At 39.4% G+C, this 25,312-nt stretch overlaps 1 protein-coding gene across 3 annotated transcripts in view; it reads right to left on the minus strand.

Annotated features, from left to right (window-relative positions):
• The window catches only part of gria4b (glutamate receptor, ionotropic, AMPA 4b), an 88,532-nt gene that overhangs the window by 31,669 nt on the left and 31,551 nt on the right, over positions 1–25,312 (minus strand). For all 3 annotated transcript variants that reach the window (XM_089017197.1, XM_089017199.1, XM_089017196.1), the window contains exons 6-7: positions 6,284–6,523; positions 1,836–2,020 (exon numbers count right to left, since the gene is read on the minus strand). In XM_089017197.1, coding sequence (XP_088873323.1) covers positions 1,836–2,020; positions 6,284–6,523 — 425 coding nt within the window. The remainder of the gene's footprint in view (positions 1–1,835; positions 2,021–6,283; positions 6,524–25,312) is intronic.

A 25,312-nucleotide genomic window follows, 5' to 3' on the forward strand; every position in this document is an offset into this window, starting at 1 on the left:
CCACACTCCATGTGTGTACAACGTAAATGATTTGGCAGATGTCAAGAGCGGAAATTCGGTGAATAATTCAACAGACACCAGTTGCCCCCTCGCGGAAAGATGTGAGGAAGTCGTACGAGCGCAGTGGGGGAAAAGGAAGGCGAGTGTGTTTACGACAAAGTAGAACAGGCTGCTCTACGCTGGCAATCTTTTCCTATTAGGGCGCTCAAAGACTGCGAGACAAACATCGGTGAACTGATGAAAGGCTTCCGCATGGGGATGAATGGAATGAGAAAGACACAAATGTATCGTCTTCATTCGCGGTTAAAGGACAACCGACGTCACTTTTTTTGTTTTTTAACTGACACCAGAGAAACGTTTTATAGCATCTAAAATACCCAAAACACGCAGTATGATATTTTTAGTCAAATGCAAAACACCAATAAAAATAACTTAAAGTGTCCAAAATCTGCAAAAAAATGACCTGCGAATTGGGCATTTTCAGAAAGTCCCGCCCCCAGTTCGTGACGTCACGCCAAGACGTCTTGCATTGCTGGAGAATCAAAACAATGGCTTCAGATTCGGAGAATATGCTTTTTTGTTACACATCCAGTTATGAATATAATTCAAATAGTCCTGATGAGCAAAGCATACATGTTTGCAATCGATTAAAGAATTCATTTGGGCCATTTTGAGGCAACATTGGGGGACAATCTCTCACAAAAAAAATTCTTAAATGGCGCTTGGACCCCCTATGGCGGCTTTTGGGTGTAACACAAGGTTTTCAAAAAAACAGTACAGCAAAATACATTGACGTGATGGAAGGACAACGCGACCTTTTCACGGTCAGTGGGTGGTCCTTTCGTGACGTCACGTACGGACTCGTCACCAACTCAAAAACAAGACTTCCTGAATATTCAGCGCGAGTCTTAAAACGTAAAATATAGCTATATGCGGTGGAATCTTATTAAATTACGCTCAGTAGAAGTCATTTGTAGTGATTTTACAAATTATGGATACAACTTTAAAAGCACTATATTAGAATTACGGATGTTATTTTTTAAAGACAGTCGTATGAATTAGTCTTCTGATGTATTTGTCGCCCCAAAAGCAATTAAATTAGCAATATAAACTTGTAATTAAATTAACAAGAGTTGAAATACAGTAGAATATTATTGCTACCAGTGGCAAAATATCAATCATAATTACTACAAAAAACTATTGTGTTATCATCATTATCATAATATTGTTACGTGGGTAAAATATTGTGATACTACCAGCGGATATTGATTCCATTTAGCTGTTCACCCAGCTAGCTACCTAGCTAGGTATCGATTTGCTATCTATTAGATATCTAGCTGGCTAGATGACTATGTAGCTAGCTAGCTATCAATCTAGCTAACTATAAGCTATATGGCTATCTAGCTGGCTAGTTATCAGTGTATTTTTTTCTAGATTGGTACAGTTGTACCTTTGGCTATCAAGCTAGCTATCTAGCTGGCTACCTAGCTATCTATTTGCTATCTATTATCTATCTAACTAGCGAGCTGGCTATGTATTAGCTAGCTAGCTCGCTTTCTATTTATTTCAGTTAACTTTAATGTCACTTAACAAAAAATATAAGACACAGAGAGTCATTCATTCTTCAGCACTTGCTGTACCCTCTTTGTGACATGAAGCAGAGTTAACGGTCTCAAAATACGATCGCCGTGGAGGGAAAATATACTGTTATGATCATAAAGATAAAAATATAATGATAGGAGTCAAATCAAAAGGGGAAGGATTGTGACACTATCGCGACCAATGTAACGGCATACTCAAAAATATGACTTTGGCGGTTTTTACGGCGACATCACCTGTTCTAGCATATTCTGTAGCCTCTCGGCCTCGAGGTCGATGACGAATTTCTTCTCCTGCCGCCGGTCGAGATCTTCCAGGAGGCGTCGGTAGTTGGCGTCATTGAAGTTTTCCACGCAGATGGCGCTCACCTGCCAGTTGTTCTGCCCCGCCCTTTCCATGATGGCCTGCAGAATGGCGTACCCTGATATGGTTGGATGGGATATGAAAGGGTTTATTTTACATCATATTATCAACACTGGTGTGAAAAAAATGAAGCCTCTTTTTTTTTTGACTGAATTTTTGAAAGCGTGTCAAAGTTCGCCGAAGAATTTGACCCAGACTCTAAAATCAAAATGGCCGACCTGTTTATTTTTAATGTCAAGTACAGTGATACCTTAGCTTACGAACTTAATTGGTTCCCAGACAGAGTGTGTAAGGCGAAAAGTGTGCATCCCAAAAATTAATTTCCCATAGGAAACCATTAAAATGAGAATAATCCGTTCCCAGGTCCCAATAAAACATAATTTTCTACTTTCTATTTTTTAAGCCTTAAAACTACACAAAATACACCTTTTTTATGTATAATAAATGTGCTATGGTATTATAATTAAAGAAATAAACTGAACTTTATAATAAAGCTGTGATGGTCGTTGATGGCTTGATGTAATACAGTAGCCGGTTTCATCAGCATTAAACACTCGATGAGGAACGTAGCCTTCTTCTTTCACCATCTTGAGGAATGATCCCTAGTAGGTGCTTTCTCTGTGATAATTTTATCTAGTTCCTCATCAATTGTGTTCTGTTTAGCTGGGTTGATAGCTTTTTGCATCAAGTGTACAGATGGCTTGTGCGGGTTATTTGATGGGAATTTTAACCTTGCAGTCTACACTCTGCCTTTGAACTATCAAAGCTGAAAATCTCTCACTGTCGTCTGCCTGTCTCTTTAATGTTTAAACCACCTCCCCTCATTGCTGCGTTCTTGACCAATCACGTGGCTTTAACCGAAGACTGGGGGCGGGGAATAGAGGACAAAAACAGTCGGCTGCCATTTTGTTGTTAGAAGAACGGGCTCGTTCGCAAACGACACATCACTCATTGAGGCAGCTCCGTGTACGAAAAAAGTTCGTATGCCAAGGTAAAATTTTCATAAAGTTAACATTCGTAAACTGAAACGTTCGTAAGCCAAGGGGGTCGTAAACCGAGGTATCACTGTATTGATATATGTAGCTGTATTGCATCAACCACCATGCGCGACTTATAATGATAGGTCCCCAAAAACATAATCATAACTATAATAACTTGTCATACAAATATTAAATTGTGATTCCAAGAGGGCCCAATTAGGAATGGCAATCATGATGGCGCACCAGGATAACAATTTATTAGCCTACTGCGTGATGCTTTTCATGGCGTCGCCGGGCGGTATGAGGGGAGGCAGCCGCGTTGTCAGTTTGATGCGAAAAGAAGACGAGTGACTGCGGCGAGCTGCGAGGGGCGGCTGTTCGCCGGTAGGAACAGATGTCTCCTATAAACGGACCCTCCTGGTGGCCATCACAATCTGGCAACCCGTTCTCCCTTTGCTACCAATTAGTGGCTTAACCTGCTCTCCGGCTCATCACCCCTATCTCTCCTTTCCTTCCCACCTCTTCAAAACCACCTGGGACAAAGATTGCGCAAAGGGAAACTTGTAGTGTGTACAAACATGTTAGAACATAATAATAATAATAATAATAATAATAATAATAATAATAATAATAATAATAATAATAATATATTTCAATTATAAGCGCCTTTCAAAACTGTCAAGGTCACTTTACAGTCACAGGATCAGTTTTTCTGTGAATTGTTCGGTGCTGTTCGGTCGTGTGCTTCCGCCGAAGATCACTCCGCCAGCCGTGGTGGGTGTTTATTATGAAAATAGTGCTTATTATAAGGTTTAATTTTCATAAATTTGACGTTTGTAAGACAAAAACTTTGTAAGTTGAGGTCTCACTGTATTGGCTGAGCTGCAATTTCAAATCTACATTTGTTTGTGTCGCATTGCTTCTAACATTAAGTGCTTTTCAATGGCAGATAAGGAATGTGATGCGTCATCCATCACAAAATGAACAGGCAGATGGTAGCCGGAGAAGATATATTGTTTTGTTTACAACCCGACTTTGCCTGTCCTCATTTTTCACATGCTCGTTTCTTCACACCTTTTTTTGTCTCCTTCATGTCCACCACTCAGAGTGAGAGAGAGAGATTGAGAGAGAAAAAAAAATTGGCAAGGGAATATGAAAATTAAATGTCTGTCTAGTTGTGATGGGCAGCACCAGCTAATTAATTATAAGGGGCAAGATGAATGGGAAAAAGAGCGCTTTGGATATCAGTCAGTGACACTGCATGTCCATCTACTCTCACATATACATTTTCTGTTGCACTCGGCTGTGTCTTTTGGAAAGCCGAAAACGCCACCCAAACGTAGCCTGCGGATCGATGGAAGGTTTGCGGTGTCAAGGCTGCATCAATTCCTCACAAGGACGACTTCTAATCAATAGTGAGCGTCCGGCTCAGTGAGCATCTAAAGCAGGGGTGTCAAAGTCATTTTTTGCCGCGGGCCACATTGTAGTTATGGTTTCCTCTCGAGGGCCGTTATGAATTTGGGGAACCCATTAGAATGTTTAAATCCCTTCAAATATTACATATAGAGCACACAGCAAATTAATGAATAACTCGTTTTCAAATCTGAAGTCAAGAATAATGACTTTTATTGTGGTTGACATCCAAAAACATGAAATTTTGGCTCAGATTTTAGCAATCATCATGGAATTTAACAAGTTTGATTTGCTTTCGCGGGCCGAAAAAAAATGATGTGGCGGGCCGGATTTGGCCCGCGGGCCTTGACTTTGACGCCTGTGATCTAAAGCGAGGAAAACTTTTGGCTCCAAGCAGTATCGCAGAGAAATCTGCTGCGAAAGTAAACGGCGGAACGAATAAACACTGAAATAAAGTCACGGGGTAGGTTGAGAAAAAGAGGTTTCTCGGTGAGAAATTGCTCCATATTTAAATAAGTAAATAAACGGATAAAAATAAAAAATATAAAAACATAAAAAATAAAAAAAATATATAAAAACAAAAAAATATATAAAAATTATAAAAACATGAAAAATATACAAATTATTAAAACTATGAAAAATTACAAAAGAAATATTAAAATGATAAAAAACAAAAATTATAGAAGTTATATAAAAAATATGTACATTATAAAAAAATTAACAAATATAAAAAAAAAGTATAAAATGTATCCAAGTTATGAAATGTATAAAAATTATAAATATTCTAAATTATAAAAAATATTATAAAAAATATAAAAACCTTTAAAATTATAACAATTGTGACAAATATAATCATTCTGAAAATTATACAAATTAAAACAACTATAAAAACATAAAAATGTATAACAATTATGAAAAATATAAAATTATAAAAATTGTAAAAAAATATAAACATTGCAAAAAAGATAACAATTATAAAAAATATAAAAATTCTAACCAGTATAACAATTATATCAATTATAATAATTCTAACAATTATCAAAAACTAAATTAAATAAATAAATAAATAAGTAATAATAATGATAATGATAATGAGAGTGATAATAATAATAATAATAATAATAATAATACATTTCATTTATAAGCGCCTTTCAAAACACTCAAAGAAACTACATTAACATGATATTTTTTCTGCAGGTGAGCAGCGGCAGCCACACGCGCCAGCGTTCACTCAACCCGGAACAAAAAAATAAATAAATAAAATAAACAGAGAGTAATTCATTCTTCAGCATTTTCTGGACCCTCTTTGTGACATGAAGCAGTTCTAGATGAAAGAGGAGAGGATCAAAGTGTCCTTTTCAGCAGTGGATCAGGGACGTCATAGTGAAACGTGAAGTACAATACAAAAAAAAAAAAAATACAGTAAAGTCTCGTTATATCGATATTCAAGGGAGTCCGAAAAAATATCGATATAACCGGGACTATCGATATATCCGATCCTGTTTGCATGTAATTTTCTCCGTGCGTGCATAGAAATAGTATCGATATAACCGGGACTATCGATATATCCGATATCGATATAACGAGACTTTACTGTATATAATAAAAATCAAACAAACAAAAATCTAAACTATAATTGGTTTGGAACTTTTCTTGTGGTTGACCATCTTTTTTTGTGTGTATTTTTCCGGGGAGGAATCTACAAATTGTCCAATCAATCCAAAGCGGCATATTTGCCATTTCGTTTCGGGCATTTTTTTTTTTTTTTTTTTTGTGAGTCTATTCGTTATAAACACGGGACCTCGAAATATCATTTTTTTTATAAGGATAAAATACCTACCAGCAAAAAAAAAAAATAGTCGGCAGTAAAAAAAAAAAAAAAAAAAAAAGCAGTAAGAAATCACACTGCGAAGCGAAACAAAACTCACCCCGATCGGTGTCGTAGAGAAAGACAAACTTGTTCCAGTCGTAGTGGTCCAGCAAGGACAAAAGCGCCCCCCGGATGGATGGTCGTAGTTGCAGGGTAAACTGACTTTCGCCCTCGGTGGGGAAACTTGGCGTGATGAGGGATATGTGTAGCGCACTGCAGAAGGACGTCAACGTATGGACCGAGCGCTTGTCGTAGAGGCCGAAGATGGCGAAAACACCCCGGGAGTACTGGGAGCAAACTGTGGGGGAACAAAATTGCGTATTATGAGCTAAACGCATCACAATTCATGTTGCTCAAATTTGAATTTCCATTAAAAATTGTCATGGGATCACACGGACATTTGGCGCGACTTTGTAGATCGGATTTGAATTGGATTGGATGTACCTTTATTTGTCTCGCAGTGGAGAAATGTACATTTCACAGCAGCAAAGTTATGAAAGGAAGAGGAAAGGAAAGAAAGAAGTAGAAAAACAAAATACAGGAGCTGCTGTAAAGGCAGTCACTCTCACGGTGCCATCTTGAAGTAAAAAGAACAAAAAAAAAACTAAATAACAAATAATATGACAACACAAAGATATATTCTTCAGCACTTGCTGTACCCTCTTTGTGACATGAAGCAGTTCTAGATGAAAGAGGAGAGGATCAACGCCTCCTTTTCAGCAGTGGATCAGGGACTCTCATGGTGGAATGTGAACGTCTACTACAATCTAAATGTTGAAAATTTATGCTCACAGATGTATCTATTAGCCATAGCTAATAGATAGCTAGCTAAAAAGCTAGCCTGAACAAATTTGTAACAAAAAATAGCATTGTATAGTATTTTTTTAAATCAAGGTGTTTAAGGTGTCTCTTCTCCTTATGAAAAAAAAAATAAAAATAAATAGTTCTGAAGAGGAAAGCATACATGTTTAATCGATGATTCAATCGATTAAAGAATTTATTCCGTGCCATTTTGAGGAAACATTGAGGGGAAATGTCTCATCGAAAAACAGGCACAAAATGGCGACCTCCTGTGGCCACCTCCGTTTCCACAGGCTGATAAATTCCTTATGTGGAGCTTGGATGCCCTCATCTGGCGGCTTTTGGGTGCAACACGAGGTCCCCAGACCAAACAAGTACAGCAAAATACATTGACGTGATGGAAATACCGCTACAATGCGTCTTTTTTTTGTCGGTCAGGGGCGTTCCTTTCGTGACGTCACGTACGGACTCGTCACCAACACAAAAACAAGACTTCCTGAATATTCAGCGCGAGTCTTAAAACGTAAAATATAGCTATATGCGGTGGAATCTTATTAAAATAACGCTCAGTAGAAGTCATTTGAAGCCATTTTACAAATTATTGACACAACATTGTCGGTTGTCCTTTAAAGGGAGGCACCGCATGGTAAACAAAGATCAATAGTCCCGTTCAAAAACAATCTTTCGTCTCGCTTACATCTCTTCCCGAGAAGTTTTCACCCTATTAGTAAAACACACGAAAACGGCACAAAGGGACGCATAAAGCATTGTGCTAGCCGCGGATTGAATTGAGGCAAAAAAAAAAAACAACTACCGGACTGCTTAAGGGAGATCTCATTATGGAAAGCCTGCGCCTGTCTACTATAATTGCCCAACACGGCAATGCAACACAACGGGAAGATAATGAGCAGCATCCTCCACAGCCAACCTATTGAAAGAAGCTCCAGAGGCTCCTTGTTAGCAACTAGAGGGGAAGTCAAGCTCAATGGCAGCAAAATCCAGCACTTTATTTTGATTACAGATGCGTCGAAAGTGTGCTTTGGTGTAGAGCACCGGTATCAAAGTCAAGGCCCGGGGGCCAAAACTGGCCCGCCACATTATTTTATTCGGCCCGCGAAAGCAAATCAAACTTGTGAAATTCCATGATGCTTGGTAAAGTCCCAACTAAAATGTAAAATTGTCCCATATAAACTACAATAAGTCATTATTTTCTACATCAAATTTGAAAACTATGAATTCATTAATTTGTTGTGCGCTCTTTTATGTAATATGTGAAGACGATGAAACATTCTAATGGTTCCCAGAAATTCATAAACCCGTAATGACAATGTGGCCCGCTTTGACACCCCTGGTGTAGAGGTTTCTCGTTGAGAGACTGCTCCATAATTAAATTAAATAAATAAATAAACATAAAAATAAAAAGTATAAAAATGATAAAAAAATATATACAAATTATCATTTTTTTAATTATAACAATTATAACAATTAAAAAAAAAAATCAAAAAAATTACACAAATTATAACAATGATAAAAATAATAAAGATAACCTTTAAAAATCATTAAACTGATTAAAAAATATTTTAAAATGATAAAAAGGATAATTATAAAAAAATATAAAATGTAACAAAATAAAATACAATAAAACAAAAAAAATAAACAATAAAAAAAAGCAATCAAAACCGCTAAACAGAACACAATTGATGAGGAACTAGGTAAAATGATCGCAGAGAAAGCACCTACAAGGTATCATTAAAAAAATAAAATAAAATAAAATAAAATAAAAATAATCTATGTAAAACAGAACATTATCGCTCGTTTGCTAACCGGTACTAGTTTAGGGTAGACGGGACATTAACTCATTTACTGGCAGATGATATGCAAAAATGGGTCCACTCCAGTGCCAGGGTTTTTGTCATTTTCATTCAATTTGCAGGACCCATAGAATATTCAGTTTGAGGAAGACATAAACATTCAATAGAGCGTTAGAAACTCTCTTCTTTCATCAGAAAAAAAAGTTAATTCCTAAGTTATATGGGTCTGGAGTTATCTGAGTTTAAAATTGGGCATCTACAAAATAAAATACAATACATACATGTTGATTTATATAGCGCTTTAACAACAGCATAAGCTGTAACAAAGTGCTAGCATGGACAAAAGGCAAATTCTGCCCCCTCGTGGAAGGGAAAAAAAATTGTCAGAGGTCTAACCGGCGCTTTATCGACACCCCCTGCAATATATATAATAGGGATATTTTATATTTTTGATGTTAGTTTCTTTTGTTCTGGCCTCATGTAGTCATATCGCACCTTCGTTCAAGTTTGGTTTTCGATTGCCGAAACGATTGCTACTATGAGCTCCCCAAAGACATTGTGACATATATGTCACACCCATCCTGTTTTTTTTTTTTTTTTTTGTGCATGTGTGTATCCACAAGGCTGACGTCCCCCAAGGCAGCAGCGGCGGAGTCGCGGTCGAGAGGAGATCCAGTCGAGCAAGAAAAAAAGGTTGAAAATGCTCAACAGCCCACTGATGTCCTCTCTCGAGGCTTCTCACACACACACAAATGAGCGCACAAGCGAGCGGGAATGGCCGCCTCAGAAACAACGCATCAGCAGGCATGTAAGGTGGTAAACTGCTGGTGGCTAATCTAAATCTGCTTGCTTTTTAATTGCCGCCTGTTTGTCGTTATATTTTTCTATACCGTCAGGCTGTTGCACGGTTGCGATGCACCGCTAACAGGGAACGGGCGTCATTCATTTTAACTCATTCACTGCCATTCATAATTTTATTCGGGAATTGAAAATATGACGTTGCGGCGCCATTCCCGAATTTGTTCGGGTTTTGTTTTTTCATGCTTGGGTGCCGATAAAGCGTTGTTAACGCTTTGTTCCAGCTTCAGCTGTTGTTAAAGCCCTATAAAAACCAATATGTATGTATTGCATTGTATTTTGGGCAGCCACCCTCATTTCAAGCTCATATAACTCCAGACTCATATAACTTAGTAATTAACTCTGATGAAAGAAGAAAATCGAATGTTTCTAATGCAGAATTGAATGTTTATGTAGTCCTAAAACTCAAAATTCTGTGGGTCCTGGAATTTGAGTGACAATGACAAAAACCCTGGCACCTGGCAGTGAATTAATTAAGATGGGACATTTTTTTAATAAGACTCGATCAACGTGTATCAAAATTTTAAAGGACAACCGACACCATTTTTTAGTTTCCTAACTGACATCAGAAAAATGTTTTATAGCATCTAAAATACCCAAAACACGCAGGCTGATATTTTCAGTCAAATGCAAAACACCATTAAAAATGACTTCAAGTGTCCCAAAACTACTTCAAAATGACCTCGGAAATGGTCCCGCTCCCTTGTTCGTGACGTCACGCCAAGACGTCTCGCCTTGCTCGAGAATCAAAACAATGGCTTCAGATTCAGAGAAGATGCTTTCTTGTTACTCATCCAGTTATGAATATGATTCAAATAGTTCTGAAGAGGAAAGCATACATGTTTGCAATCGATTAAAGAAGTCTGGAATGTAATGTAGCGTCCCAGAAAATGCACAAGATGGCGCCCAAGCTCCGTTGGAAATAGGCTGATTTGTCTGCTGGGAATTTGTGTCAACTAGTATCAAATAGTAGTCTTGGTGCAACACACCATCGCGTTATTTATGTTTTTTCCTTCTAATTTCGCCATCAACACAAAGTTTCCAGACCAAACAAAGTACCTAAAATGCATTGTGTGTCGCTTTCTCTTTCAGGGGCGATCCAGACGTGACGTCACGTCAGGAATCGTCATCAACTCGAAAACAAGACTTCCTGAATATTCAGTGTGAGTCTTAAAACGTCAAATAGCTATATGCGGTGGAATCTTATTAAAATACGCTCAGTAGAAGTCATTTGAAGCCATTTTACAAATTATGGACACAACTTGTCCGGAGACGTCGGTTGTCCTTTAAGGCTACATATACACAAACATGCCTGTGTGGGATGATTCATGCGCACACACTACCTAATACTACTACTAGACCTAAATATACACATTTTTGCACATGTCTGGCAGTGAATTAGTTAAATACGCACACAGCATGAGCTTATTTCGACAACGGCAGCTACAAGTAATAAAGGTGCAATAAATCAATTTGGTGAAACAGACGTCGGGGGGGGTGTTTTTATTTATTTGTTTCTTACTCGGTGTTCCCCACAGTCTTGAAATGGCCAATTCAAACTGGTTTCCTGTTTGATTCATGTCATGGGTCCTTTTCGGGCATCACACTAGAATATAAATTCGCCCAATTTGGTGTTGACTGGTGGAATTGGTGTCAGGGTGGGAGGGGGGGGTGTACAATTAAAACATCGGGGGTGGACAGAAACCCCGAACAAACGATCTATCAGTGTCATGGCGGCTCATACGCCCCGCACCGTTGTGACCTGATAGGCGGTCCCACGGCATCCTGAACTGGTCCATTTAGTCCCACACCATCGGTGACCCTGAGAGCGCATCGGCTAACTTTACACTCCACCGCACAAACAGGTCACACACAGACACACATATTGTGTAGTAGCTAATCAATACTTCAGACTTGCATGCGTTTGACACAAAAAAAACAGGACTTTTCTGCTAGGCTGCTAAGTCATGAAGCATCAATAAAAAAAAAAAAACATGTAGCTAAACCATGCTAATCTACTACTGAAGTGAGATAAAAGTGAGATAATCTTCTTTTTTTTTCCCCTCTCTTACGCTCGCCCGTGTTTCCCGGCGGGACTTTGAAGGGCTTAACTGCTTTGTTGTCATGTCCTCAAAGTGTAATTGTGTAAACCTGGGCTAAAATGTACCAAATAAGCCGCTAATTTGAGTTAAAAAAATGCTAATTCATGAGCGACAGCAAATAACAGAGCGGGCAAATGACAACAACTCACATCCAAACTTCAGGCAAGGTCACTTTACAGTCACAGGATAAGTTTGTTACTGCGGGTGAGCAGCGGCAGTCACACAAGCCAGCGTTCACTCACACAAGCCAGCGTTCACTCAACCCGGAAATAACTCAAATAGATAGAAAGCTAGCTAGCTACTAGATAACTAATAGTTAGCTAGATAGTTAATAGATCGCAAATACAGTAAAGTCTCGTTATATCGATATCGGATATATCGATAGTCCCGGTTATATCGATACTATTTCTATGCACGCACGGAGAAAATTACATGCAAACAGGGTCGGATATATCGATAGTCCCGGTTATATCGATATTTTTTTCGGACTCCCTTGAATATCGATATAACGAGACTTTACTGTATATAGCTATCTATGTAGATAGCTAAAAGATAGCAACACGAGCCAGCGTTCGCTTAAATAGATAGAAAGTTAACTAAAGTTAGTTAGCTAGCTAACTAATAGAAAATTAATAGATAGTTAGCCCGGAATAACTCAAATAGATAGAAAGTTAAGTAAAGTTAGTTAGCTAGCTAACTAAAAGATAATTAATAGATAGTTAGCCCGGAATAACTCAAATAGAAAGTAAAGTGTCCAAAAACGACTTCAAAATGAAACCGTAAATGGCCAGTTTCAGAAGGTCCCGCCCCCTTGTTCGTGACGTCACGCCAAGACGTCTTGCCTTGCTCTAGAATCAAAACAATGGCTTCAGATTCGGAGAAGATGCTTTCTTGTTATTAATCAAGTTATGAATATGATTCAAATAGTTCTGAAGAGGAAAGCATACATGTTTGCCATCGATTAAAGGAGTTTTCTCATATATATTCGTTTATACATATTTTTTTGTCTCTCTCCATTTTTTTTTTTAAACGTTGGATTTACCACCGGATGCTATTGAAGCAACAGGACGCGTCCTTATGGAAACAATACAGCTGGTTGAGTCAAGCCTCCGGATATAAAGTGCATAATACATGAGCGTATGCACACGCACGTGCGTGCGTGTCAGGTTGAATAAAACTTGAATGCACGCATGTCCGCATTCGTGCACATTGGTTTACCTTGGGCAAGTCACGTAAAGGATAAAAAATAAAGATCCAAGAGACAGTGAAGGAGGAAGGGGAGTGAGGAGTCCCACTGGACAACATGGCATCATATTTTCCCATCATGCACCAGAGAAAGCTTGACTGCACACACACACACACACGCAGGCATAGATCGTATGAACGCATGTGTATGGTGTGCTTCTGTCAGCTTGATTTTGTCTCCCGGCGTGCCTTGGCGTTCAAAGTGATGACTAGGAGGGAGATAGGAGAGGGGGAGGGTGTACTTATCATTTCCACACGAGGCCGTCGTCGGATCAGGCAGGCTGACGTGTTGAAAAGCATGAGCGGTCGCCTTTTTACGTTGTCATCGTATAATGAGGTTTCTAATTAAAAGACACTTTTGCATACGTGTCAGGTTAAAATGAAGAGAGGGAGCTATTACGCAGTCGAAATGAGGTGTAATATTAAACGTTATTTGGTTATTGATTACCATTTGCGTCAAGCTAAATGGTGACTTGAACACAAAACAAAAAATGAGGGAGAATTTAGTTATCTTTAACTCATTCACTGCCATTAACAAATTTATTCGGGAATTGAAAATATGACGTACAGCGCCATGCCCTAATTAGTTCGGGTGCTTGGGTGCCGATAAAACACTGGTCAGACCTCTGGCAATGTTATTGCCTTCCACGAGGGGAGAGCATTTTCCTTTTGTCCATGTTAGCGCTTTGTTACAGCTTTAGCTGTAATTAAAGCGCTATACAAATAAATATGTATGCATTGTAGATGCAATGCAGCTAAATATATCAATATACTATTTATACATATATATTTATAATGGTATTTTATTTATTCTATTCCATTTATAATTGTATTTTATTATTGTATCTATGCTTGTCTGTGACTGTAAAGTGTCCTTGAGAGCTTTGAAAGGAGTTGGAAAATAAAATGTATTATTATTATTATTATTATTATTATTATTATTATTATTATTATTATTATTATTATTTATATACCTGTTTGTGAGGAGGAGTGTAAAGTTAGCGGATCCACTTTCAGGGTCACCGATGGTGTGGGACTAAGCGCCTTTCAAAACTCTCAAGATAGCAAATGGATAGCAAATAAATTGCCAGCTAGGTAGCTAGCTAATAGATAGCAAATAAATTGCCAGCTAGGTAGCCAGCCAATAGATAGAAAATGGATAGCAAATAGATAGCTAGCTAGGTAGCTAGACAGATAGCTAATAGAAAGCAAATAGATAGCAAAAGGATAGCAAATAGATAGCCAGCTAGGTAGCTAGCTAATAGATAGCAAATAAATTGACAGCTAGGTAGCTAGCCAATAGATAGAAAATGGTTAGCAAATAGATAGCTAGCTAGGTAGCTAGACAGATAGCTAATAGAAAGCAAATAGATAGCAAATGGATAGCAAATAGATAGCCAGCTAGGTAGCTAGCTAATAGATAGCAAATAAATTGCCAGCTAGGTAGCCAGCCAATAGATAGAAAATGGATAGCAAATAGATAGCTAGCTAGGTAGCTAGACAGATAGCTAATAGAAAGCAAATAGATAGCAAAAGGATAGCCAGCTCGTTAGCTAGCTACTAGATAGCAAATGGATAGCAAACAGCTAGCTAGATAGCAAATAGATAGCACATGGATAGCAAATAGATAGCTTGCTAGCTAGATAGCAAATGTAATGTATAGCAATAATAATACAGTAAAGTCTTGTTATATCGATATTGGTTATATCGATAGTACCGCTTATTACGATACTATTTCTATGCACGCAAGGAGAAAATTACATGCGCGCAGGGTCGGATATATCGATAGTCCCGGTTATATCGATATTTTTCGGACTCCCGAGAATGTCGATATAACGAGACTTTACTGTAATAATAATAATAATATATAATAATAATAATAATAATAATAATAATAATAATAATAATAATAATAATAATAATAATAATAATAATAATAATAATAGCAAGAATACACTCGCATAGTTGGGTAAATAAATCTCAAATAAAAATCTATCATAGGGGGAGTATAGGGTGGGCTATTGGCAAAGTGTTGCATAAAATCAGAAGTGAAGTCGAGCGACACAATCACACTAAGTGCCCGTTTGGGGAGTCCGTGTTTGGATGACAGAAGAGTAAAATACAGTTATGGCTACAAACAACGCCCTGAAACCCCCCCGACACCACCACCAATCGGGAGATCCGTTCAAGCTGAAACGCATTTACGTCGCCAGACATCAAAACACAACAAATACAAGCGCTAATAACATAGCGGAGAACCTCGCAAGGGGGAAATCGCCAGAAGCAGATTAAAAAAAAAAAAATTAATATTTTAAAGTGCCGGCGTCGAGGGACGTGTGAACCAAACTCCTTGTAACCACTTTGCATCCATAAAACATGAGATAACCAGGGCGAGGGAGGAGAGTGCGGGGGGAATTTATTGGGAGGCAACGTACGCATTATCGAAAGCCGTCACTTTCAATATCTTGACAGCGGACAGCCGCAGGAAATGGTAAGCAGAATCAGAATTATAAATACAAATAACGTATTTTCTGCACCTATAAGGTTGTTCAAAAGCTGACCATGCGCTTCATAATTCGCCGCGCCTGATACAGGTAACATCCGACGTACGACCGTGTTCCGTTCGACCAAACGGTCGTAAGTCAAAATGGCCGTAAGTTGAAATACAGTGGTACCTCGGTTTACGAACCCCTTGGCTTACGAACTTTTCGGTTTACGAACGTAACATTTATGACAATTTTACCTTGGCATACAAACTTCTTTTCGGGATACACATGGAGCTGCCTCAATGAGTAATGTGTCGTTCGCAAACGAGCCTGTTCTTCTAACAACAAAATGGCAGCCGACTGTTTTTGTCCTCTATTATCCACCCCCAGTCTTCGGTTAAAGCCACGTGATTGGTCAAGAACGCAGCAGAGAGGGGGGGGCTGGGGTTTACAGATAGCGAGAGTGAAGCCGTTCTTCTAACAACAAAATGGCAGCCGACTGTTTTTGTCCTCTATTCCTCGCCCCCAGTCTTCAGTTAAAGCCAAATGATTGGTCAAGAACGCAGCAGTGAGGGGAGGTGGTTTAAACGTTAAATAGACAGGCAAACAACAGTGAGAGAGTTTCAACTTTGATCGTTCAAAGGCAGAGTGTAGACTGCAAGGTTAAAATATCCCATCAATCAGGCTCCACAAACAACCCGCACAAGCCATCTGTACACTTGATGCAAAAAGCTATCAACCCAGCTAAACAGAACACAGTTGATGAGGAACTAGATACAATTATCGCAGAGAAAGCACCTACAAGGGATCATTAACAAAATAAAATAAAATAAAATAAAATAAAATAAAATAGGAATCCGCAACTGAAACACAACGCAACGTCACAACAACAAAACAAAGTAAAACAAAGTAAAAATAAAATAAAATAAAATAAAATAAAATAAAATAAAAAAAGATGGTCCTCTTGTGTGAGTGTGCACTGATAAAAATGTCACGGGGGGTAAAAATAATAATAATAATAATAATACAGTAAAGTCTCGTTATATCGATATCGGATATATCGATAGTCCCGGTTATATCGATACTATTTCTATGCACGCACGGAGAAAATTACATGCAAACAGGGTCGGATATATCGATAGTCCCGGTTATATCGATATTTTTTCGGACTCCCTTGAATATCGATATAACGAGACTTTACTGTAATAATAATAATAATAATAATAATAATAATAATAATAATAATAATAATAATAATAATAATAATAATACATTTCATTTATAAGCACCATTCAAAACTCTCAAGGTCACTTTACAGTCACAGGATAAGTTTTTCTGTGGGTGAGCACCCACTGCTTTCTATCCATTCAAAAACGACTGTCAATAAGACACAACGATGTCAAAGTACATACATGAGCGAGCACATATTACACGCACACTTCCGCATGTACGCACGCAAACGCGAACGCACGCCTTGAGTCATCTCGGGACAGAATGTTGGGAAGGATAAAGCACACTGTGCTTCACTGATTTTTCAGACAGCGCGTCCACCCAGCCACACTTAAACCAGAGCCGAGCTTGGACGACTTTTGGTCCGAGGACAACAGTTTTTTTTTGGGGGGGGGGGTCTGATCCTGTCAGATTGGCTTATTGTCACACTTGCACTGGGCACAACACTCGGACTGCCGCTGAATCTTCCTCAAGCGTCTGTCTTCAGATCATCAGGGAGGAGCAAACAGGGCAGATGTATTCTTCTTACTCAAAGTGATCCTGTCAACTTGGGTGAAGCGAAGCCCGGGGTCACGGAAAACTTGGATTAAAGGGCGGACAGGTGGAGGGCAAAATGAGGACAGATGAAAAAAAAACATTTAAAAGTGATCCCGGAAGAAAATGGCTCATATCTGCTCACTTCATCGCTACGTAGCAGCTCTCGCTAGCCACATGAGTCAAAACGTCCTTCTTTCCCGTCGTATGACGTCACACGCTTGCATTCATGAAAGCCTCGCCGATGTTAATCTATTTTTTTTTTGGTCAACGACGTAGTCATGCGGCTTACTCCCCTTTTACAAAATGGCGCACATGCTAAAACAACACAGCAATGTCAACATGAAAAATCTTAAATGTCAAAGCCATCTTTTTTTTTTCGTTATTTTTTTAGCATCTCAGTCCAGTACAGAAGCAGAGACGGGGACAATTGATCAGGAGCTCTGCCCTGGGTGAAGGAGGTTGGCAAATAAAGGATGCTAGCTAAGCTAACAACTGCAGTACTTATGGGATGATAGCTAAGCTAACAGCTACATGATGATGTAAGCTACAATGGAGAATGACACCGCTAGTTCCTCCCGGCTAATGTTCGGCTATTGAATAAATGATCCTGAAAATGTGATTTTTATACTTTATATCTTCCTTTCATAATTTTACTGCTATTAATCGAGAATTTCTGCATTGTTAGACAAATAGAGAGTTGCTTATTTTATAGCTAATCTCTCTTAAAAAAAAAAACGTCGATATATATACACACACTCTACTACTAGCATTAGCATAGCATTTAACTACTATCCAATCGCGTGAGAATTTTCTGGTTTTATCACTGCCATTCCCGAATTTATTCGGGTTTTGGTTTCTCACGCATTGCCGATAAAGCACAGGTCAGACCTCTGGCAATGTCCTTTCCTTTCACAGAGTGGCAGCATTTACCTTTTGTCCGTGTTAGCACTTTGTTACAGCTTCAGCTGTTGTTAAAGCGCTATATAAATCAATATGTATATATTTGTATTGTATTTTGTACAGCTGCCCCCATTTCAATCTCAGATAACCCAAGACCCATCCAATTTAGGAATTAACTTTTTTTTTCGGCCGATTGAAGTGAGTCTGAGGTTTTTTTACACTGAATTGAATGTTTATGTAGTCCTAATACTCAATATTCTGTGGGTCCTACAATTAGAGTGAAAATGACAAAAACCCTGGCACTGGAGTGGACATATTTTTACACATTGCCTGGCAGTGAATGAGAGAATATCCATTATATTTCAGCACACACACATTTCCAAAAACACACATTTCAAGACAAATAAATGCAAACCTTGACAGACTGTAAAATGTAATATGGCCCCTCGCTTGATATGATCCGGGATATAATAGAAAATGACCAACCGTAGCTGACATACTCTGCGCGCTACCTTGCGCCGACCACCACCAAGACGTTTGCCCCTATTTTTAGAAAGCGCCGAAAGCCGCTTAGACAGGCAGAAAAAAAAAACATCCAAAGGCACAAACAATACATGACGGAGATGGCGGTCAAGCGTTAGACAGAAGAGAAGATGTCAGGTAGAGATTTTCTTGAGAATACATAAAATGAGCAACGCAACGGCTATGGACTATCATTTTGCTACTTTGTCAGAATAGGGGCTACTTCTTTCTTCCCGACCCGGTTTACTATTGTCAGTTTGGAAACAAGCGTCAAGCGTTCCCACGGCGACGTAGCATAGTTGTTATTGTGAAACGTGGACTGACGGTGAAGGTAAACACTCTGCATTATTCAATGTGAATATGAATAATCGAAAGGGTGTGTTACGATCGCAGGCCTGGTGTAGCACAGTGAGTTCTCACACCCAACACACCGCCGCCACCACCCATGGTGTGAAAATAACTTGCGAGAGTGGTTCTTAACCGGGTGTGCTCGCACCCCTTCGGAAACATTCTTGCAATCTTCGGGTACCCTGGGGGATAATGGTTGGGTAATTGAAAAAAATGACAAATTCTGGAAATCAAGGTCATTATGTTAATCTGCATTAGGGATAATGCTCATAAAGCCTTATAACTTATTTTATCTATTGATCGATCGATCGATGACATTAACACAATGACTCCAATCAATCAATAAATAAATAAATCAATCAATGCATCAATGCATCTACCTACCTATCGAGCTAGGCATCTAGGTCGTTATCTGGCTAGCTAGCTACTGTATCTATCTATCGAGCTAGCTATCTAGCTAGGCATCAAGCTAGTTTTCTGTCTAGCTATCTAGCTAGGCATCTAGCTAGTTATCTGTCTAGCTAGCTACTGTATCTATCTAGCTATCTCTCCATCTTAAGCTCTTTATGCAGCTTCTTTCTTGTATGAAGCAGTTATAGATGAAAGAGGAGAGGATCAAAACATCCTTCTCACCAGTGGATCAGGGACGTCATGGTGATATGTTCACGTCTGCTACAAGTGAAATGTTGAAAGCTAACACGAAGCAGTACCAACCATTGACGAGAGGAGATCTCCTGTCTCACGTAAATCCAAAAAAGTCAACAACAAAAAAAGATAGCTTGCTAGCTCTCTATCCAGCTAGCTAGCTAGCTATATTTTTATATAGTTATAATGCATTTTTGTAAGTAATAACGTTGTCAGTTCTGTAAATAAAGATTTCAAATAAATGATGGTTTTGTTAGAGAAGAAAGGAGCGTGAGCGCAGAGCGCCGATGCGTATGAGGAACTGTCGCGGTTTGGAATTGAAGCGGATTTACGTGGGACAGGAGATCTCTTTTTTAGTCAATGGTTGCTACAGCTTCGTGTTAGCTTTCAATATTTAGCTTGTAGCAGACGTGAACATATCACCATGACGTCCCTGATGCACTGGTGAGAAGGATGTTTTGATCCTCTCCTCTTTCATCTAGAACTGCTTCATACAAGAAAGAAGCTGCATAAAGTGCTTAAGATTAAATGACTGTCTTTTGTGTTGTGTCACATTATTTATTATTATTATTGTTTTTTTTTTGCGTTGCTTTTGACTTCAAGATGGCGCCGCGAGATTGGCTGCCTTTACAGCAGCTCCCGTATTTACTTTTACTACTTCTTCCTTTCCTTTCCTGTTCGTTTCATCACTTTGCTGCTGCGAAAAGTAAATTTCTCCACTGCGAGACGAATAAAGGTGAATACAATACAATTCAATAAATACAGGAAACGCTATGAGTTAGGGATAAAAGCAAAGGACACACACAGAGCTCCTCCTTTACCGTCGAGTCAAATTAGGTCTTGGGAGTTGCGTGTCATAACAGAAGTGAAATTTGTCTGACAGTCGAGGTCAACCTTGCGCAAAATCTAAAATTTGGCAACTTTCGACATTGGTAGTTCCACGGCATAAAAACAGTTTTGTCCGACATGCTCCCTTGCATGCAATCATTAATTACCGGTTCGCCGTCTTCCTCCCGCGAGGGTGATAACTTCAAGCAAAAGCGCACCACCAAGAATTGGCTCATCCTTAGCGTTTAATCGCTCGCCGCTTCCAAGAAGCCTCTCTCTGCCGGTGCAGACGGCAGAAAGTCGCACATCCGGCAAAGCGATACCCACCCGCGACCATTTTCGGCGGGGTGAGACGGTAATGCTAAAAATCGGTGCGCCCGAGGACGATGAATTCATCGGGTGTATCGTGACAAAGCGCGAAATTCGCACTGGATCATCATTATTTATTCTTTCTAAATCGGAACAAATTGGACATCAAGCGGCATCTGTTCGCTTCAAACCGAGGGGGATTAACTGACAAATAGCATTTCCTCAAACAGTGTCAGCAAGTACAAGACACAAAATTTGTTTGGGAATAAACACCTTCCCAAAAACACACATATAAACCTCCCAAACTGACTTCGGAACGGGTAGGAACTGACTTGATGTGTCCGCGACACTACGGGGCCATCAACAGCTGCACAGGGTAGATCCACACTCACCACAGCGCCACCTAATGTGTCTTGTGGTCACTTTTCCAAAGCTACGATACAAAATTTAATGGATTCTCCACATCCCCACAAGGTTAGCAACAAAGCTAATCTATTGCGAAGCTAACCGCACGCTCCGGCATTCCCCCTCTTTTCCATCCACCACTAAGCTAAAGCGCCGGATGGGACATACATCTTCATGGCAAGAGGTACCGGAAGACAGCTGGACCTCTTCATCTCAATATAAATCTTCACCGGAGCGAGACAGCGCTAACTCTGACCTCATTACAGGCGCTAACAACCATACGCAACACGGTCTCGGGGCCAGGAGTATTTATCTTCGTCAAGGCAAACCACCGGGTCTTATTTGGACTATAATGCATCGCTCTTGAGCTGATGCCCTCGTATGGCGGCAAGGTGACAACGAGATGGATTTATTCACTGACAATGGATGACCAGGTTGCTTCAGCCGTCATCTGTACTTCTTTGAAGGTGTCGGACGTTTCGCTTCTCATCCGAGGAGCTTCGTCAGAAAACTAAAATTTGCTGGTAGCTCTGGTCCTATATCCAAACCTAATGCCCAGAGACAAAAAAAATCCATCATTTTTAATGGGAGAAAAACCGATAGTATTCAATTTTGGAGTGTCCGCCCATCTCTCTAGGTTGCTAAAAAATTATCCGTCTGTCTGGAACCATTTTCAAAGCTGATAAAATGAAAAAAATGACATCATTTTCTTCCACTTTCTCCGGCAGAATCAAGCATCTCATCAGCCCGGTCCGCCTTTGGAAAATGTGTTTTCTCCGTGGGCCGTTAATGTGCATGATCATGGAGTCTGTTCCCACAGGGGATCCTGCAAAGTCAGCGGATTATTGACTCGAATAGAATTGAAGGGAGGGGGGAGGAGGCGGGGAAGCTTTTTTTTTTCTCGCAAAGTTTCAAGGACAATTCATTATCACTTGCGACGGGATGAAGGCGGGGATATTGTGTTGAGTCTCTTACTTGGGACGGAGCGCCAAGGCCAATGTGAGGGGGATATAGAAAAAAAGAAGAAAAAAAACACGGATTGGCTTTACGTCTCTCTAAATCCTCTGCAGCACCCAGAAAATAAGCCTTGACATCAGCTATGTGCAAATGTGCTCCAAAAAAAGGGGGCAACGTACAATGCAGCTGCTTTGTTTGTTTGCCGCAAAGCAAAGCTCAAAGACTTTTGTTTCCACCTCCACGTTGGAAAAAGGTGTCCACTGTCAAAATCAAACCAAAGTCAATGGTGACGTTCTTTGTTTTAGACCTTTTCAAGAAACAAATTGCATTGGCTTAGTCAAAACGCAATTATTTTGCATTTATCAGTGGTTAGGTTTTTAAAAATGGGATTTTTAAAAACAATTTGAAAGACCTGATCGACTGAATACAAAATTGGGATTGTTATATTTTTTTAGTGTTGTACTTTTGGATTGATGGATTGGATTAGCCTTTTTGAGTCTCGTAGTAATTTACATTTTACAGCAGCAAAAGTGATGAAAGGAAGAGGAAAGAAAAGGAAGAAGTAGAAAAACAAAATACAGGAGCTGCTGTAAAGGTAGCCACTCTCGCGGCGCCATCTTGGAAGTCAAAACAACAACAAAATAACGAAATAACTATAATGTGACACAGCACAAAAGATATAGATAACTAATAGCTAGCTAGCTAGCTAACTAATACATGTAGATAGCAAACACTAGTTATTTACTGAAGGTGAGGTTTTATTTTTTTTCAAATACATTTTCACAATCATAAAATTGTCTATTTTAGTTATTCCGGCCTAGCTAGCTAGCTATTAGTTATCTACTCTCTAGCTAGCTAACTTTCTATTTATTTGAGTTATTCCGGGTCGAGTGAACGCTGACGCGTGTGGCTGCCGCTGCTCACCCACAGAAAAACTGATCCCGTGACTGTAAAGTGACCTTGAGAGTTTTGAAAGGTGCTTATAAATGAAATGTATTATTATTATTATTATTATTATTATTATTATTATTATTATTACTATTATTATAGATAGCTAGCCAGATAGCCATCCAGACATCTAATAGATAGCCAGCTAGGTAGCCAGCCAGATAGCTAACACTAATAGATAGCTAGTCAGACAGCCAGCCAGACAGCTAATAGATAGCAAATAGATAGCAAATAGCTAACTAGCTAGGTAGCCAGCTAGGTAGCCGGCTCGATAGCTAATAGATAGCTAGCTAGATTATAGAGAGTTATTCAATCTTAAGCACTTTCTGCATCTTCTTTGTTGTTGTGAAGCAGTTCTAGGTGAAAGCGGAGCGAATCAAAGCGTTCTTTTCACCAGTGGACCAGGGAGTTCATCGTGAAATGTGCACGTCTGCTACAAGCTAAATGTTGAAAGCAAACACAAAGCTGCAGCATCTATTGACGAAAAGAGATATTGTCTCACATCTCTTTTCCCATCTAAATCCGCTTCAATTCCAAGCCCTTAGACCACACACACTCATACAGAATATTGTCCTCCAATCGTAGACCACCGCCAAGGAAGTCTTATCAGCGTTCTCGATGAAAAATGTCCAATAATTGGCCAATCAAGCAGGCCGCTTGACCGCAGTGGCCCGGCGAGGCCATCCAACGCCGGCTTTTGTGGAGATAACGCTGGCACGCGCATAAGCATGCTAGCACGCGGACAACACACTGCGACACAAAGGCTGAATGATGTCATGAGTCATAATCTGCTCTAAGAACGGTCGTCATTTAACAGAGGGGTAGCGTCAGGTCAAAGGTTAAAAGGCACATCTGTGTGTCTAAAAGAGATATAGAGAGCCATTGGGATGATCGGGGGTCACGTTTCTGTGATTGGTATGAAGGGAAGGGGTATGACATCATCGGCAGCCAATGGGAATCAGCAGTTTACGAACGTTACATTGATGAAAATTTTACCTTGGCATACGAACTATTTTTCAGGATACACACGGAGCGCCACAATGAGTGATGTGTCCTTCGCGAATGAGCCCGTTCTCCTAACAAGAAAATGGCAGCCGACTATTTTTGTCCTCTATTCCCCGCCCCCAGTCTTCGGTTAAAGCCACGTGATTGGTCAAGAACGCAGCAGTAAGGGGTGGGGGTGACAGACAGAGAGAGAGTGAGGCCGAAAGAAAACTCCTGAATAAATCTATTAGCTGTCTATTAGCTAGCTACCTTGCTATCTATCGACTTGAGTTACTTCCAGGATGAGTGAACGCTGGCGCATGTGGCTGCTGTTGCTCACCCACAGAAAAACCTATCCTATGACTGTAAAGTGACCTTGAGAGTTTTGAAAAGTGCTTAGAAATGAAATGTAATTATTATTATTATTATTATTATTATTATTATTAACAACAACATGGTTGTCTAGTTACTGTATATCTATTAGCTATATAGCTGTCTGGCTGTGTCTATTAGCTAGATAGCTATCTATCTATATCTATGAGCTGTATAGCTGTCTAGCTATCTAGATAGCTAGCTGGATAACTATTGGCTATCTATTAGATAGCTAGCTAGCTTTATATCTATTTCAGCTACTTCCGGGTTGAGTGAACAATGGTGCTGTGAATGTAAAGTGACCCTAAGAGTTTTGAAAGGTGCTTATAAATGAATTATTATTATTATTATTAGTAGTAGTAGTAGTACTAGTAGTAATAGTATTTTACGGTATTACAGAAAAGACAAAAACAAAGCCTCTTGGAGTGACAGAAAAAAATGAAAAGCCGCTAATTCCTCTTAACGTTTCTCAGACGTCAGATGGCCGGAAGGCTTCACGCTCGCCTGGAGACAAAGAAATCATCTGTGTTGAACGTGCCAGTGTGTCCAAACAATTAGCTCGCTGATTACACGCTTGTTAAATCGCTAGCTTTGATGGAGAAAGCTGTCACGGACGCTCTTAATTATGTGCGCTGTTCATTAGTTACACGTCAATGTGGCCTCAGGAAAGGAGGAAAAAAAAAAAAAAAAAAAGCTACCTGACGTGACTCATCCCCCCCCCATTGTGACCTTTATCGGGCTCCCAATGGATGGAAGAGGAGAGCTTGGCAGGAGATTCACTTTTTCTCTTGTTTAATAC

The sequence above is a fragment of the Hippocampus bargibanti genome, linkage group LG16, assembly GCF_051943395.1.
Source record: "Hippocampus bargibanti isolate YZ-2025 linkage group LG16, ASM5194339v1, whole genome shotgun sequence".
NCBI classification, from domain to species: domain Eukaryota; kingdom Metazoa; phylum Chordata; class Actinopteri; order Syngnathiformes; family Syngnathidae; genus Hippocampus; species Hippocampus bargibanti.